This window comes from Salmo trutta, chromosome 37 (genome assembly GCF_901001165.1).
Source record: "Salmo trutta chromosome 37, fSalTru1.1, whole genome shotgun sequence".
Taxonomy (NCBI): domain Eukaryota; kingdom Metazoa; phylum Chordata; class Actinopteri; order Salmoniformes; family Salmonidae; genus Salmo; species Salmo trutta.
The window spans coordinates 16,194,286-16,209,447 of NC_042993.1; the positions used below are offsets into that span (position 1 = coordinate 16,194,286).

The following is a 15,162-nucleotide window of genomic DNA, read 5'->3' on the forward strand; positions in this document are numbered from 1 at the left end:
CCACCTTACAGATCTGCACACCTTGAAGGGTTAGGGCCTAAGTGAAGTGGTAGGGAGTCAATTGGGACTGGCTGTGTTTCACACAATAAAGTGCAGATTGCAATAAAACAAAAGTATCAGGAAAAGAGACAGATAGAGAAAGACAGTGTCTGTCAGCCAGACCTTTATTTGTTTGGAAATTAACGTCTCTGCGACAGTGAATTGACTGTCATTTTCTGACCCAGATTCAGCCCATGGAGGCATACTGTAGCAAGTCAAGATAATGTGTCACAGAGGCTATCTAACACCATTGTGAAATCCTCCATGTCAGGCGGCCTTGAAGGACCTTAAGGGAGGGTTTTATGGTGAAAGGGGCTTATCTAAGGGAACGCTGGAGTATAAGATGCCTGATGGCTGAGATGGGGTGGACATGCTGTTAAAGCACTGAGCCTCCAGGCAATCCGCTCTCATCTTCACCATATCATCTTCTCTTCTTCACCTCCTTTTCCATCTCCTGCACCTCCTTTGTACCCCAACTACTATTCAGCATGGGAGTCAATTACAGCTTTGAAGAGTAAGTCACAATACTTACTATGGATACCAAACCTGGACGCTTGATTTGGAGAAATAAGGGTTTTGTAAAGATGAATCTTGCCCTTTCTTTGCTAGGTTAAAAATGTAATTTAACAAGGGCAGTAGGAGGGATTTTGATATTGCAGATTTTGGGGGTTTTCTTGAACGGGAAAATAGCTAGGCCTATGTCAGCTTCAGCTCCAGCCTCTTCAGGTCTTGTGGGTGCTTTAGTCATTATTCATGCGGACCAGAATGCATGTGGGTGGTGAGCCACAAGTGGAGGCTATGTATGATCTGATAGTGGCATTCCAATGGGCTGCAGTCATGTATTTGGACCCTAAATGAGCTTTTTCCTGTAAGAGCTATTTCTGAAAAGTAGCTGAAAGACTTGTTTTTCCATGCAGAAATTGGTTCACTTTAGGCTTATTTAAAGATTTCTGGCTTGTGGTTGTTAGATTAGATTGTGTTTCAATCATATTGTAGAGGAGTGTGTGGGTTTTTGGTGAAACGTATTACATAATTTAAAGTACATAAACAATATATTGATGTATGTGATTGCCTCCTCAGGGTTGAACAGACCCACACCAAGGACAACAACACGAGACACCACAAGCATCCCCGCTGTCTGGTAGTGGAGAAATACAAGCTAGCTGTGCTGTGCTGCTGTGCTGCCAAAAACTGGGAGGTGAGCTCTGATTCAAGGATCTAAAAATGTGGCATTGCATTCAACCACCTCTATCTCTAATACAATGAGAGCAGTTTCTCATTATAAAGAATGGATTAGACAAATTTAACAAGTATGAAATAATAGATTTAAGCATGTTTGAAACCATTTTTATTTGACATTTATATATCTAGGTTAGGTTTGTTGTGATGAAATATCTATGACATATTGTAGCTTTAAGGCACATATTTGTTAGCCTGGGTACCAGTCTTCTTCTCCTCCTAACATTCTACTCCTTGCCACTTCTTCTCATATGCTAAACATGTTTGGCAAATGGCACGGAGTACAAGGAGGGGAAGGTTAGGAGGCACAGACTAGTACCCAGGCTACAGAATTGTTGGCTCACTGCCATGAGTGCAACAATGAGATATTTTGACAGTTTGCTCAAACCTGCCGGACACCCCATATATGGGCTTATGACCCGTAATTCAGTTTACCGCAAGTGCTATCCTGTTTTTAGAGAAAGGAATCTGAAACAAAAAACTGAGGTGGCCAATATGGTTTCCACAAGCAGATCTGCTATCAGCCAATGAGATTTAGGGGGATGGAAGTTGAATGAAGTAAGAGAGAGCATTTGATGGTTGGGTATAGGTTATCAGTTCACACTCTTGCCTGTGCCTGTGGTACATACAGTATCATATACTGAGGCAAATGTGTTACATTATTAGTATACATGAGTTGTGTTTGGGGTGAATAAGAAGAATATTAGTAGACATGAAACCAATGCAGGAGAACATCAAGGTGCTTTACTTTGCAAATAAATGTCTGGAGCCATATGTAGAGGTGGGTTGCTAACTATACTCTGATTTTTGTGAATTGTAATGTTTAGTGTGAGATAATGTACTAGTATGCATGCCGTTTTTATTTGTATTTTTTTTTAAATACCTTTAGTATGACCCAAATATGTGAAGAGTAGTTTTAGAGTGGTGTGCAATAATGTTAACGTATTGGTGAAGGGTTGAAGAAATTATTGTATTTTGTCTTTTATCACCCACCCTCACTCACTAGTACTGATTGTGGGTGTAATTTCAAGTTTTATTGTGTTTGTGTTTGAGTCAGTTAATTACTCAGGCTTGTTTTACAATATCGGTGTGGTTAAGAAAACACAGCAAAGACAAAAATAGAGTGTGTTTTAACAGAGATGTGGCTTAGAAACTCACAGAGAGAAAGGGAGAATGTGTTTTAACAGAGATGTGATTTCATGTCCAAATCATCCCAAAGTGTCTGAAATGGATTTTGTACCTTAATAAAGTTACTTTAAGATAATTTGAACATGAAAGTGAAAAATTATAATATCTGGGACATATAAGTAATTTTGGTGAACTTTCCCCTTAACAGAGATTTGTGGTTATTTCCTTGCAGATCATCACAGGGAAGGATTCAGTAAAGCGTCGACGGAGCGTGTGCAGCTCAGAGGAGGGTAACCGCTCTGAGGACGAGGAGCCTGAGGACATACTTCCGGTTCTCCGAAACCACAGCCAGCTCCTCAACGACCAACACATCGAGAGTGTGAGTTACTGTTAAACTACACTACAACAAAACACTGTGGCTAATACAGTCAATTCTGGCACGTTTACAGAAATGTTGATGAAGGTGCTTTGTACCTGTCAAATAAACCTAATGGAGTAAAGGAAAAGTAAAGCAATCATCTCACAGCACTATATAGGCTACACTGTCAGCTCATGGGAGGAACTTAGTGCTTTGGTTTGTTTGATATATACAAAGCTAAATATGGGACTTTTTTTTGGTTCTTCAATTTATACTGAATTCCGGGAAAATAAAGTGCACATACTCATCTCAGCATTACACAGCTTTGACATGTGAATTTAAATGGGACATTTTCTCATCATCCATCTCATCCTCTGTTTCTGAAACCCACAGCTAGCCAATCACTTACCAGCAAGGACACAGGGGTATCCATGGAACCTGGTCTACAGCACAGCCATTCATGGCACCAGCCTGAAGACTCTGTACAGGCAAATGGCCCACATCGACAGTCCTGTGCTTCTGGTCATCAAAGACATGGAAAAAAAGGTAGACATCTCAACAACGCACTGTTCTATATAACTGACATCTAACGTACTGTTACATCCATGTACTGCTATTACATTGTTATTACATTATGAACGGGTCAGTAAAATGCTAATAAGTTTGTTTTCCTCTCTCTCAGGTGTTTGGTGCCTTCTCCTCCCATCCATTCAGAGTGAGTGACTGTTGCTACGGAACAGGAGAGACTTTTGTCTACAGCTTCGGCCCTGCATTCAAGGTAACATTGCATACTGTTGTGTGTACGGCTTTGTCCAAAATGGCATCCTATTCACTATATACCCACTTCTACATTTGACCAGAGCTTACCTTTGTACTATAGGGAATAGGGTGTATTTCAGATACAGCCCCTGTCGTTGTAGTTAATAGGCTGTCTCTTGACTGTTGTGATGGGTGGAGTTAATCTGACACCTCTCTCTTCACACAGGCCTACAGGTGGAGTGGTGAGAACTCGTACTTCATCAGGGGCCATATGGACTCTCTACAGATTGGTGGAGGAGGGTAAGTGTTCAGAATTTTCTTTATCAGAAATACCGAAGCCTTTATCATCTAAAAGTAAATCTAGTTAGCTGCCACAAACTCATTGATGTCTACAGATCAGATAGGCTAAACCGCATCCTTTGGCTCTGGTCTGATATATGTTTTTCTTCTTGACCTCTAGGGGACTTTTTGGCCTGTGGCTGGATGCTGATCTGTACTACGGTGCCAGCTTCCCATGTCACACCTTCAACAACCAGCCCCTGTCCACCCAGCAAGACTTCACAGTGCAGAACCTGGAGGTCTGGACTGTCCAGTAAACAGAGCGAGACGCTGAGAGACTCAGAAGCAGAAAGAGAGAGAGAAAAAAGCCAGAGCCATGTCTATCTATCTATGGTTTACAACATGGCTGTACTTGTGTTCAGTGAGGTTTAGCCTGTGTTCAAGCTGTTAAAGTACAGTAAGCTTAATACAGTAAGCTTGGTTTGTCCAATGACTGTATATATGAATGGACAACGCCATCGATCACGTGACACCAGTCATTCCTATGTGAAAACTCAATAGTGCATTTGAAGCCAAGGAAGTCCGTTAAGATGGCGTCTCATGTGGGAGATTTACTTAGGCATTACATGCTTAGTTTGAGCTACTCCAGGATGTGATGTTGCAGGCTAGCTCAGTGCTGCCCCCTCTCATTGAGTATTTCACGTTAAAGGCAGAATGGGGCATGCTGCCATTAGCTACTAAATTATGATAATAACTTCGTCTGTGTGCGATTTTAAAATAATCGGTTCAAGCACATACATCTGGGGTAATAGAAGCAATTATTAGTACAACTTTTTGTTTTTATTTGTTATTTTATTTACACGAAGATTGCCATCTTCCCATTCACTGTAATGGGGACCCTGTGTTCTTCAAATAATGCCTGCAGTACTGTGGTTGGCCTTGAATGAGAGGGGGCAGTCATTCTCCCCTGGGTTTGTCCTGTGTAAAACCTGGTCTAGTGACTTTTAGGCTGGTTTTACCTGTGTTTTACCAGTGCGTAACCTATTATACCAGCATTAACTCGGGTTGTATCTGTGTTTTGCCTGGTTAACTGAGGACTGTATGGTGAGAGATAGACAGGCTGTTTTACAGTGTCCTGCTGTTTGCTGCTCAGTACCTGCTACTGAACAAGCTCTGTCCAATACGAGCATTACAACTGGTTCTAGACATCTAGAAAACCCTCCATCAATCCTTTGTTATGACCAGCATTTACAAACCAAATACCATTTTAGAGTAAGATCCTATTCTCATGACAATTCCATCGTAAGCTTTAAATTTTATAGAGGCTAAGATGAACACACTACTGTACTACCCAACTATTTTGTATTTATTTATGTGTCTGTGTTATAAGGGTACAACATCAGATGCCCCCTAGGGATTCCTCACACACACAACACTCAGGTCTAGAAACAGCCACGGGAGAGTACTGTCTCTTAGAGCTGCTAAAAGCACCTGTGGCCTCTAATGGTTTGCACTAAAGGTAGGGGTAAAAAACCATGTTAAATGTTTTCTTACATTTCTAAAAGAGAATAATGAAATTTGTTTAATAGAACAAAACAGGATATAAGGTGGACCAATTGTTTTAATTTGGCGTCTTTTTCACATTCCTTTGATGTTTTTTTATATTTGCTATAAGAAAATAGATATATTTAAAGAAATGTTATCCAGGTAAATATTTTGTTTTGTTTTTCTGTATGTGTGCTGTACAGTGCTGGCACTGTTAATGGCTCCTTATTAAAATTCTGCATTTCCAGGTGACAATAAATGTGCTTTAAACTTCTGTGATTATGTGACTGATTGTTATAAGATCAATAAGCATTATTGCCTAAAATAGTAATACTAATATTAATCTCATCAACAACAATATAAAAGCAAGATTCATGATAACAAAAGGACATATGACATGTTTTAGATTAACCCAGTATTTGGAAATATCATGCTAGATGCCCAGTCATTTCTGTATGTTGAAATTAAGCTAGCAATAGGTAGACTAAGGCCACCTCAGTAATCACACATACATCAGTCATTGTACGACTATTGGTTTTGAAAGAAATTATAAAATGTTACAGCAGTGATTTACATGTTGCTGTACTGTCAAAGAAAGTATGTTTGTTTAATGAAAGTGACACCTGCAATCTCAAAAGCAAGATCTACATAGGATGCAGCCTAATGTACTTTCGCAACAGCTAATGGGGATCCTAATAAAATACAAAATACCTAAGTTGAGCAAATCTTTATTACTGTAAATAGTAAGGAGGAGTTAGATAAACAAAGTTATAGGCTATGACCAGTAAACAAAAAAAAAAATCAAGAAGTTCATCTTTATCGTTCTTTTCCTAGGTCACGAAAATGGTTTAAAAAATCCCATCTTTAAATAATTTAGGCGAATACAACAGTGCACTATAACCGTAGCATTGACTTATACATGTTGAAGATGTGGCAGAAAATAGAAAAGCATATCTGTTAAATGACTAAAATGTAAATATTTTATCTAGACGATTCAGTGAGAGACGTGTTTCACTGCCGCCTTCAGGTGGACATTCGTGTGCACTGCAAAGCTGGGTAATTGTTTGCTTTACCCTTCGACTCACAGACGATAACCGTTTGATCCACTTGTCTTCATTCGTTGATTATAGGTCCCAGTCTCACCGACAATATGATTTCCACTAATTACCACAGCCACAAAGTTAAAATTGGCTAGGCATAAGGTTAGCACTGTGGTTAAGGTTAGAGATAAGGTTAGGTTTAAAATCGATATTCTAAGAAAATTAATTGTAGAAATAGGCGGGGTTTAAGACTTTGTGGCTGTAGTAACTAGTGACGACCAATAAAAATGGCAACCAACGAGAGTTCTGGCCCTGCAAATGTAGATATTTCTAAAATAAACGTAGGTCAAGGCGAAGGATACGACAAGAAATGCATATTCTGCAAGGTTGCCAACAATGAGATGGGCACGGAGCTTCTTCATGTTGTAAGTATGAGTGAATTATTGACACTAAACTAGCTAGCTAGGCTAACGTTACGTTAACTAACGTCGTTAGCTGGCTAGGTTAGCTGTCAGAAAACAGCAACGATGATGACCACTGACAGTTAACGACAGGTCATTTGAGCTAATCCATTATCATATTTCCATACCTATGTGGAAACAATATACATTAATGATCCCAAAAATAGTTTTTAGGCAGGTTAGCTTCCAAACTGAAAACAATGCTGATTGTGATGGACGTCCTAGCTGAACCAACAAGTGACCACCCCATGTGTTTGACCTCGTGCGCATGACAGGACGAGGAGGTCTCTTGCTTCAGGGACATCAAGCCTGGAGCTCCCCATCATTACCTGGTTGTGCCCACGAGACATGTTGGAAACTGTAAATCACTCAGTAAAGAGCATGTGTCATTAGGTATGCAACTTTAAAGTCGTGTGTGTGTGTGTGTGTGTGTGTGTGTGTGTGTGTGTGTGTGTGTGTGTGTGTGTGTGTGTGCGCGCGCGTGTGTGTTAACCGATTATCCTGCTGTGTCTGTGATCAGTAGAGAAGATGGTGGAGATAGGGATGGAGATCCTTCAGAAGAACAGTGTCTTAGACCTCAGCGACGTTAGGTATGACCACAACATTCTCTCCAGCAAATGTCACATGTCAAATGAAGGAGCATTTTTCAATCGTCAGATATTATTAGGGCTGTGACAATACCAGTATCGAGAGATGCTTTCCATGGCAAAAAAAAAATGAAATAGAAAGCAGACAACTCTTTTGGTTCTTTAAAAACCTGCTGTATGCAAACAATTGTGTGTTATAGCCTGAAAAATGAACAAATGTGTCTAGATGATAACATAATGATGGCTGTTTTCCAAAGTAAGTTAAATCCGTGTTATGTGTTTGTTTCTTTGCCACGATACTGCCGAGAGTCGGTATATTGGTATTGTCCCGACCCTTTTAACAAGTGGCTCCAATTGTATAGGCCAATTTATTTATTTTTGCTATGCATGCATAGTTGTTTGGCTTAATGAAATAACATACAATGGCAAATCACATTCAGCAGTCTGTAGAATTTTGCATTTTGAACATGTTGCTGTTGTCACAGCAGATCATGCAGAGACAAAGAAGCAGCCAATGTTTCTTTTTTTTTATCTACAGGTTTGGCTTCCACTGGCCCCCATTCTGTTCTGTCTCTCACCTGCACCTGCATGTGTTGGCACCTGCCAGTCAGATGGGCTTCATGTCCCGCCTCTTCTACAGACCCAACTCCTATTGGTTTGTCACGGTATGTCTCTTTCAGATGGCCATTGTAGTACAGTAGCTGTCAGAATTTGTGTGATAAATGTTTCACTATTCCCCCCACATTGTCTGTTCTGTGGTAATATTATCCACCTATTGAGTTCAGTGTTCGTACAGTACCAAAGTCGGGATAGAACAATAATTTCCCTTGCCTTGCTGCCTGGACACAAACATCAACTCCACTCATTTAGACTTGTCAGAGTAGCTTGTTAGCATTGTGTTTGGGAAAGAGGGCTCTTTTTTTAAACATAGAGTTAGACAGTCTAGATTGGCAGCTGATGAACAGCTCCATTGTTCCTCACTGTTCTAGCAGCTCTTTTCTGTCACTCTGGCTGTTGTGTTGTCATCTGTTAAGAGCCAGTCAGCCAACACTGATCTCTCACTGCATTATCACTGCCAGCTTTCATGGTCAATTAACTCCCTGTGGAGACTACTGGACTGGGGAAATCTGTTGCGATGAAGTAAGGTGACTAAAGCCCCAAATACACCGGACTAGGAAACCTGTTTTTACCTGTATCTGCCTTGGTGTATATGGGTCTTCCCAGGTTAAAGGATGGCCATCTATACAGTATGTCAGGGACATTCACCTCTATCAGTCTATTCCCATCAGGTTGGTTTGCAGGCATGCACCTCATGCAAGAGCCTTTGTTTTTCTACCTTTAGATACAATACATGAGCGTGACAATGGACTGGCAATTCAGACATCAAAAAGCCATGAAGAAGCCATGAATTGTCATGTATTTATTCTTGTACTGTTTGTGTTTGTCTCCTGCAGGCTGACCAGTTGATTCAGCAGCTGAACTCTAAGGGAGAGACCAACTGAGGGGTGGGTTGCAGTCTGGGCTGGTCCAGTGAGAAACGGGGTTACCTTACTATTAGTGAAGTGAGCAGGTCAGGACTGGTCTGGTCTCCCTCCGTGGTTCTCTGTGTGAGTGTACTGTACTCCCCAGCGGGTTACAGTGAGACTAGTGACGATGGTACAAATCAACTCAACCAAGGTGTTTAATTATAGTATCAAGCTGAACAGCCAAATAAGAAATTAAGCCAAATATGTTTTCCTTCCTTGTTATTTTAAATACTTTTTTGAAAATGACCAATAGTTACAATTAATTTTTTACCACAGAATATCAAATGGTAATGACTGGAATGATTTTGGGGTTAATTTCTGTTGGTATAGAAAAGTGATACAAATATACATGTTTGTGTTTAGGCTCTAGTATTAATGTAAAGAACGATTAGTAACGTAAAGGCATTCCTAAGTGATCATAACCAGGAGACCTGAGAATGGTAAGTGAATGGGATGTATTGGAACTGGGAAACCTACTGTAAGTCTCATTGCAGGATACCTTTGATAAAGATGACTAATGCATGTGCATTGTGCCACTGGCTGGCATCCCAAATGGCACCTTTTCCTATAGGGCTCAAAAGTAGTGTAATGAATAGGGCGCCATTTGCGATGCAGTCACTGGCAACAGTATCCCGTATTATGAGGTATAATAACTGAAAGCAGAGAAATATAATGAGAAGTATGAGCTCTTTTAGGCCTCAGTCAAGTGGTCAGAAAAGCAACTGTTTTGCATGAATAGTAATCAATCGTATACAATGGAAGAGTAAAATGGAAGTGTACACTGGATTGTGGAGGTTTAATATATTCACTGAATAATACCTACATTACTAATTCCTCAAGATGCATAATAAGAGGAGCTCAGTCATCCATAAACAATTGTTTCTTGAGTCACACATTCTTTTAACACAATACTCTACATTAATTGTGTTATTTTATTATGAATGTTGGAGTGATACTTAATTTTGTTATGCACTACAGCCCAATGGAACACTCAATGAAGTAATGTATGTTTAGTGTATGCTGTTGCATGAAATTGAGTGTCATGTGTTTGTATTTATTGGTTGACGTGTCACTGTAAAATAATAATGGTTGTTCATGGTTAAATAAATGATGCGTTGCTGCCTCCACAAGGGTATCAGATTTCCTTCCTGGTCTCTTATTAATGGAAAACATCACTCAGTAACACTTACTGTAAAGTATGCCGTTATTAGGCAATATGACTTGATATGACCCTTTCTAATGCCTTATTATATGTTATGCAGGCTTTAAATAAAGTGTTACCTGTCATTCTAATGCAATTTATCATGAATTAGCAGTCAGTTTTGGTGATCTTTTGGAAGACTTTATTGATAAACATTAGTGCTTTCTTTTATAAACATGTTTGGAATACAGTATATTAGTTAGTGACAAAATAATTATTTTTCAAATGAGTAAAGTGTTACAGTATATTTCATCATATTGTGTTATGAGTGCAAGTAGCTGCAAAAAGCATTCCTCAATCAACCCTTGTTAGGTTGAACAATGTGCATTTAGTACAGTGTGAATTCCACAAATGCCAGTGGACCAAAAAGTGATGTGCTATTTCTCCTGAATGTAAATAGAATTGTGATGCATTTTGCTACATTGTCAACCATGTATGCAGTTTCATAGCCTCCTTCCAGCATTTCTAACATAAGCCTACAGTGTCAGTGTGTTGTATTTGTGCCATAAAAAAAGTACACCTTTCCTCTGTCTAATTACAAAGATTGCTAAGGAACATTGTAAACGCTATGTAGATTAGTGTAGTGGTGTAACTGGGAATGCAACGCAAAGTCCATTCAGGCCAATAAACTCAGGTTCATCCTACAGCACCATATTGCATGTCACTGCTGCCACAGGTTGGTTCTCTTGGGCCCTGCCCAGAAACAACTACCTCTACTAGGTGCAGGTGTAAATCTGAAAGAATTGGATAGGTGTTGTTGCTGCACCTTGCTACCTAATGTAATTTTCACCATATTGCTTAGACCTATCCAATCCTTTCACAACTACACAAATGCCTAGAGGGCTAGGGGATGTTTCTGGACAGGGCCTTGGTTACTGTCTTGTTCGTCGGCTGCATCAACCTGGTCACTGAAGCAGCATAATGGTGACCCTGTCATTTCATCCTGGTTACTGTAGCAGTGTGATGAGGACCCGGTTATCCTGCCCCTGCCACAACATCTCCCCTTCAAAGCTGACCAGGCCTTGTTTTCTGGCCCTCAGCAGGATCCCCACCACCTTGTTGGAGATATTCACATAGTGCTCAAACAGCTTCCCGAACTCCACCGTCACCACAGGTCTCTCCTTGCTGCCTCCGTCCCCACCGCCACGGCTCTCCCCGATGTCCCTGATCACCTGGCAGAGCTCCTCCACCTCCCGGCTGATGTGGACGTGGGCATCCCGGCCCCTCTGCTCTGTCAAGGAGCCCTCCAGGGGCCTCCCGTAGCCATCCTGGTCCCGTTGGAGCCTCTGCTGCTGGGCAGTCACATTCACCATAGCCCCCCGGTCGTTACTGAAGGGGTTGTGTTTCTGGTACTCCTGGTGCTTGTTGGACCATCTCTGCCAGTTCTCCTTTAACCCTTTCACTGACGTCACACACACTGTCCTGTCATCGTTAAACTCGACAGGTGCATCGTTCTCCATGGTGGTGTTTCAGATGTCTTGGACGTATTAAGTGGTTTGTCCACTTTTAGGCATAGTTCATTTTCTGTGGGTGTAATAAAAGTTTCAATGAACAACTGTTGAGAGCACAATTACATGTCTGTGTATGGTAGCCTAGGACTATTTCTAATTTAGGAAGACACAAATTAATCCTCAGAAATAGCCTATTTAAACCCTTAATTACACCCTGAATAAAATGATGATAAACTATATTAGTTATAATAAAGTTATAATAATAGGTCATCGCCCTACTAATGCTCTGATGAAGGTGAGAGTTCTTCCAGATCAGAGGCATCATGCCCATAGGATGCACAGGGGCACCTGCCCCCTCAAATTTGTCCTGTGATTTTTTTTAAAGATATATACAGTACCAGTCAAAAGTTTGGACACACCTACTAATAGTTTTTTCTTTATTTTTAAATGTTCTACATTGTAGAAAAATAGTGAAGACATCAAGTAACAGGTGTGCATTGTTAAAAGGTAATTTGTGGAATTTCTTTCCTTCTTAATGTGTTGAGCCAATCAGTTGTGTTGTGACAAGGTAGTGGTGGTATACAGAAGATAGCCCTATTTGGTAAAAGACCAAGTCCATATTATGGCAAGAACAGCTCAAATAAGCAAAGAGAAACGACAGTCCATCATTACTTTAAGACATGAAGGTCAGTCAGTGCGGAACATTTGAAGAACTTTGAAAGTTTCTTCAAGTGCAGCTGCAAAAACCATCAAGTGCTATGATGAAACTGCCTCTCATGAGGACCACCACAGGAAAGGAAGACCCAGAGTTACCTCTGCTGCAGAGGATAAGTTCATTAGAGTTACCAGCCTCAGAAATTGCAGCCCAAATAAATGCTTCACAGAGTTCAACAGACACATCTCAACATCAACTGTTCAGAGGAGACTGTGTGAATCAGGCCTTCATGGTCGAATTGCTGCAAAGAAACCACAACTAAAGGTTACCAAGAAGAAGAAGAGACTTGCTTGGGCCAAGAAACACAAGCAATGGACATTAGACTGGTGGAAATCTGTCCTTTGGTCTGATTAGTCCAAATGAGAGATTTTTGGTTCCAACTGCCGTGTCTTTGTGAGACGCATAGTAGGTGAATGGAGGATCTCAGCATGTGTAGTTCCCACCGTGAAGCATGGAGGAGGAGGTGTGATGGTATGGAGGTGCTTTGCCGGTGACACTGTCAGTGATTTATTTAGAATTCAAGGCACCAGCATGGCTACCACAGAATTCTGCAGCGATACACCATTCCATCTGGTTTGCGCTTAGTGGGACTATCATTTGTTTTTCAACAGGACAATGACCCAACACACACTCCAGGCTGTGTAAGGGCTATTTGACCAAGAAGCATAGTGATGGAGTGCTGTATCAGATGACCAGGCCTACACAATCACCTGACCTCAACCCAATTGATATGGTTTGGGATGAGTTGGAAGGAAAAACAGCCAACAAGTGCTCAACATGTATGGGAACTCCTTCAAGACTGTTGGAAAAGCATTCCAGGTGAAGCTGGTTGAGAGAATGCCAAGAGTGTGCAAAGCTGTCATCAAGGCAAAGGGTGGCTACTTTGAAGAATCTCAAATATAAAATATATTTTGATTTGTTTAACACTTTTTTGGTTACCACATGATTCCATATGTGTTATTTCATAGTTTTGATGTCTTCACTATTATTCTACAATGTAGAAAATAGTAAAATTAAAGAAAAACCCTTGAATGAGTAGGTGTGTCCAAACTTTTGACTGGTACTGTACCTCTTAGTGAGAATTTCTCCTTTCTCCATTTCATAGCATAAGCTATGGACAATTGCATTTTATCGGTGGCAATTTGAATGCACAGTGATACCGTGACGAAATACTGAGGCCCATTGTGTCATTCATCCGTCGCCATCACCTCATGTTTCAGCATGATAATGCACGGCCCCATGACGCAAAGATCTGTACACAATTTCTGGAAGCTGAAAATGTCCCAGTTCTTCCATGGCCTGCATACGCACCAGTGCATGTCACCCACTGAGCATGTTTGGGATGCTCTGACAGTGTGTTTCAGTTCCTGCCAATATCCATCAACTTTGCACAGCCATTGAAGGGGAGTGGGGCAACATTCCACAGGCCACAATCTGCCTGATCAACTCTATAAGAAGGAGATGTGTTGCGCTGCATGAGACAAATGGTGGTCACACCAGATACTGTTTGGTTTTCTGATCCACGCCCCTGCTTTTATTTTTAAGGTATCTATGACTAGTAACTCAGTAAAATCTTTGTAATGGTTGCATGTTGCGTGTATATTTTTATTCAGTGTATATATATTATTTACTTTTTTGTTAAATCTTTTGTTGTTTCTTTATAATACCAATACTTTGCACAGCCACCTACTGTAGCAATTTTATGAAGTTGGCTTTAGCTAGTCCAGATAGGTTCCCAATCTCCCAACCTCATAACTAGATACCAAGAAGCCATTTCAGGCTATTTATCAGGTTAGAGTCGCTAGCTTGTCTAACTATCTTAGTTGGCATGCCTGCTGGCAAGATTGGTAGTCTTTAGAAAAGCTAGCAATTACTAAATGTACTGAGTAAGACTCACATTCCTTTGAATATTTTACCTAGACTTTAGTAGAGATGCAGAGAAGCATATTTAGTTTCTTTGAAAAAAATAATCACCAGTCAGGAGAATACAGAGAGCTCAAGAGGTATGCTTAGATATGCAGAAAAATATACGTATTTTTAAAATAGAATTAAGCAGAGTGATTATGGCTCTAGATTGCAGGAAAAAACTGCGTCAGATGTTTGAAAAATGCTAAATTTGCCCATTTCAGGAAGGGGACCACCCCCCTGCCATCCTCACATACTTTGTGCCCCCTCAGATTGTTAGGGTACATTATGCCCCTGTTCCAGATTGATTTATAAATGAAAAACATTTAATTTATCTCGCACAAATAAATTTCACATTACAAGAAATATAGGAATGCAAGGTGAGCACACATCTGTAAACTGAAAGTGACATACATACGGTAAGGTGACAAGTGTCACTGCTACAATGTCAAAATCGATGTATTGCTTATTCCGAGATTTTCTTCTTCTGTCCGTGTCGACCCGTTATGAATAGCTGACATTTGTCATGATATTTGATTTTAGGTACCTTACACTTCTTGTCACAATCACTGATATAGTCTGAGGAGCATGTGTCTGTTAGCAACATTGTATCCATGCTATGGAACTTTACATTAGAACAGTGCTGAATCGGATTATTTTTCTACCCACAGTGAAAAACACTGATCGGCATCCAAAGTAGCCAATGACAATGTGGTGATGACGCAAGTAGCTAAATGTTGGTGTCACGTGCCCTGTCAGTGAGCAATGTTCTGAAGTAAAGCAGCTTAACTTTGGGATATGTTTAGTTGGTGGATCATTAGCTCTCTCTACAGTAAAATGATTCACCCTAATTTATGAAGCAGTAATGTAGCAGCTATACAGAATAATAAGCACACAATTATTTGGACGTTAATGACAAAACTGAAACA

General features: G+C 40.4%; 3 protein-coding genes across 6 annotated transcripts; 2 read left to right on the forward strand and 1 right to left on the reverse strand.

Annotated features, from left to right (window-relative positions):
- The first annotated feature begins 441 nt into the window (after positions 1-441).
- On the forward strand, positions 442-5,621 carry ncoa7a (nuclear receptor coactivator 7a). Of its 2 annotated transcripts, XM_029736791.1 has the most exons (7): positions 442-553; positions 1,120-1,237; positions 2,639-2,785; positions 3,158-3,310; positions 3,447-3,542; positions 3,750-3,823; positions 3,984-5,621. In XM_029736791.1, exons 1-7 carry the CDS (start codon positions 528-530, stop codon positions 4,117-4,119), a joined length of 750 nt encoding a protein of 249 aa, XP_029592651.1. In that variant the 5' UTR covers positions 442-527; the 3' UTR covers positions 4,120-5,621. The 2 variants fall into 2 exon arrangements, with proteins under 2 accessions (XP_029592651.1, XP_029592652.1); XM_029736792.1 differs by lacking the exons at positions 442-553; positions 1,120-1,237 and adding an exon at positions 1,835-2,059.
- Positions 5,622-6,639: 1,018 nt separating this feature from the next.
- On the forward strand, positions 6,640-10,096 carry LOC115176578 (histidine triad nucleotide-binding protein 3). 2 transcript variants are annotated; one of them, XM_029736648.1, is made up of 5 exons: positions 6,640-6,812; positions 7,124-7,241; positions 7,369-7,438; positions 7,974-8,100; positions 8,890-10,096. In XM_029736648.1, the coding sequence occupies exons 1-5, from the start codon at positions 6,675-6,677 to the stop codon at positions 8,935-8,937; spliced, it is 501 nt and encodes a 166-aa protein (XP_029592508.1). In that variant the 5' UTR covers positions 6,640-6,674; the 3' UTR covers positions 8,938-10,096. The 2 variants fall into 2 exon arrangements, with proteins under 2 accessions (XP_029592508.1, XP_029592510.1); XM_029736650.1 differs by having other exon boundaries at positions 7,372-7,438.
- A 185-nt stretch (positions 10,097-10,281) lies between these two features.
- Positions 10,282-14,928, reverse strand: LOC115176577 (actin-binding Rho-activating protein). Of its 2 annotated transcripts, none has more exons than XM_029736647.1 (2): positions 14,648-14,928; positions 10,282-11,686 (listed from the first exon to the last, which is right to left on the reverse strand). In XM_029736647.1, exon 2 carries the CDS (start codon positions 11,620-11,622, stop codon positions 11,110-11,112), a length of 513 nt encoding a protein of 170 aa, XP_029592507.1. In that variant the 5' UTR covers positions 11,623-11,686; positions 14,648-14,928; the 3' UTR covers positions 10,282-11,109. The 2 variants fall into 2 exon arrangements, with proteins under 2 accessions (XP_029592507.1, XP_029592506.1); XM_029736646.1 differs by having other exon boundaries at positions 14,652-14,927.
- Positions 14,929-15,162: the final 234 nt, after the last annotated feature.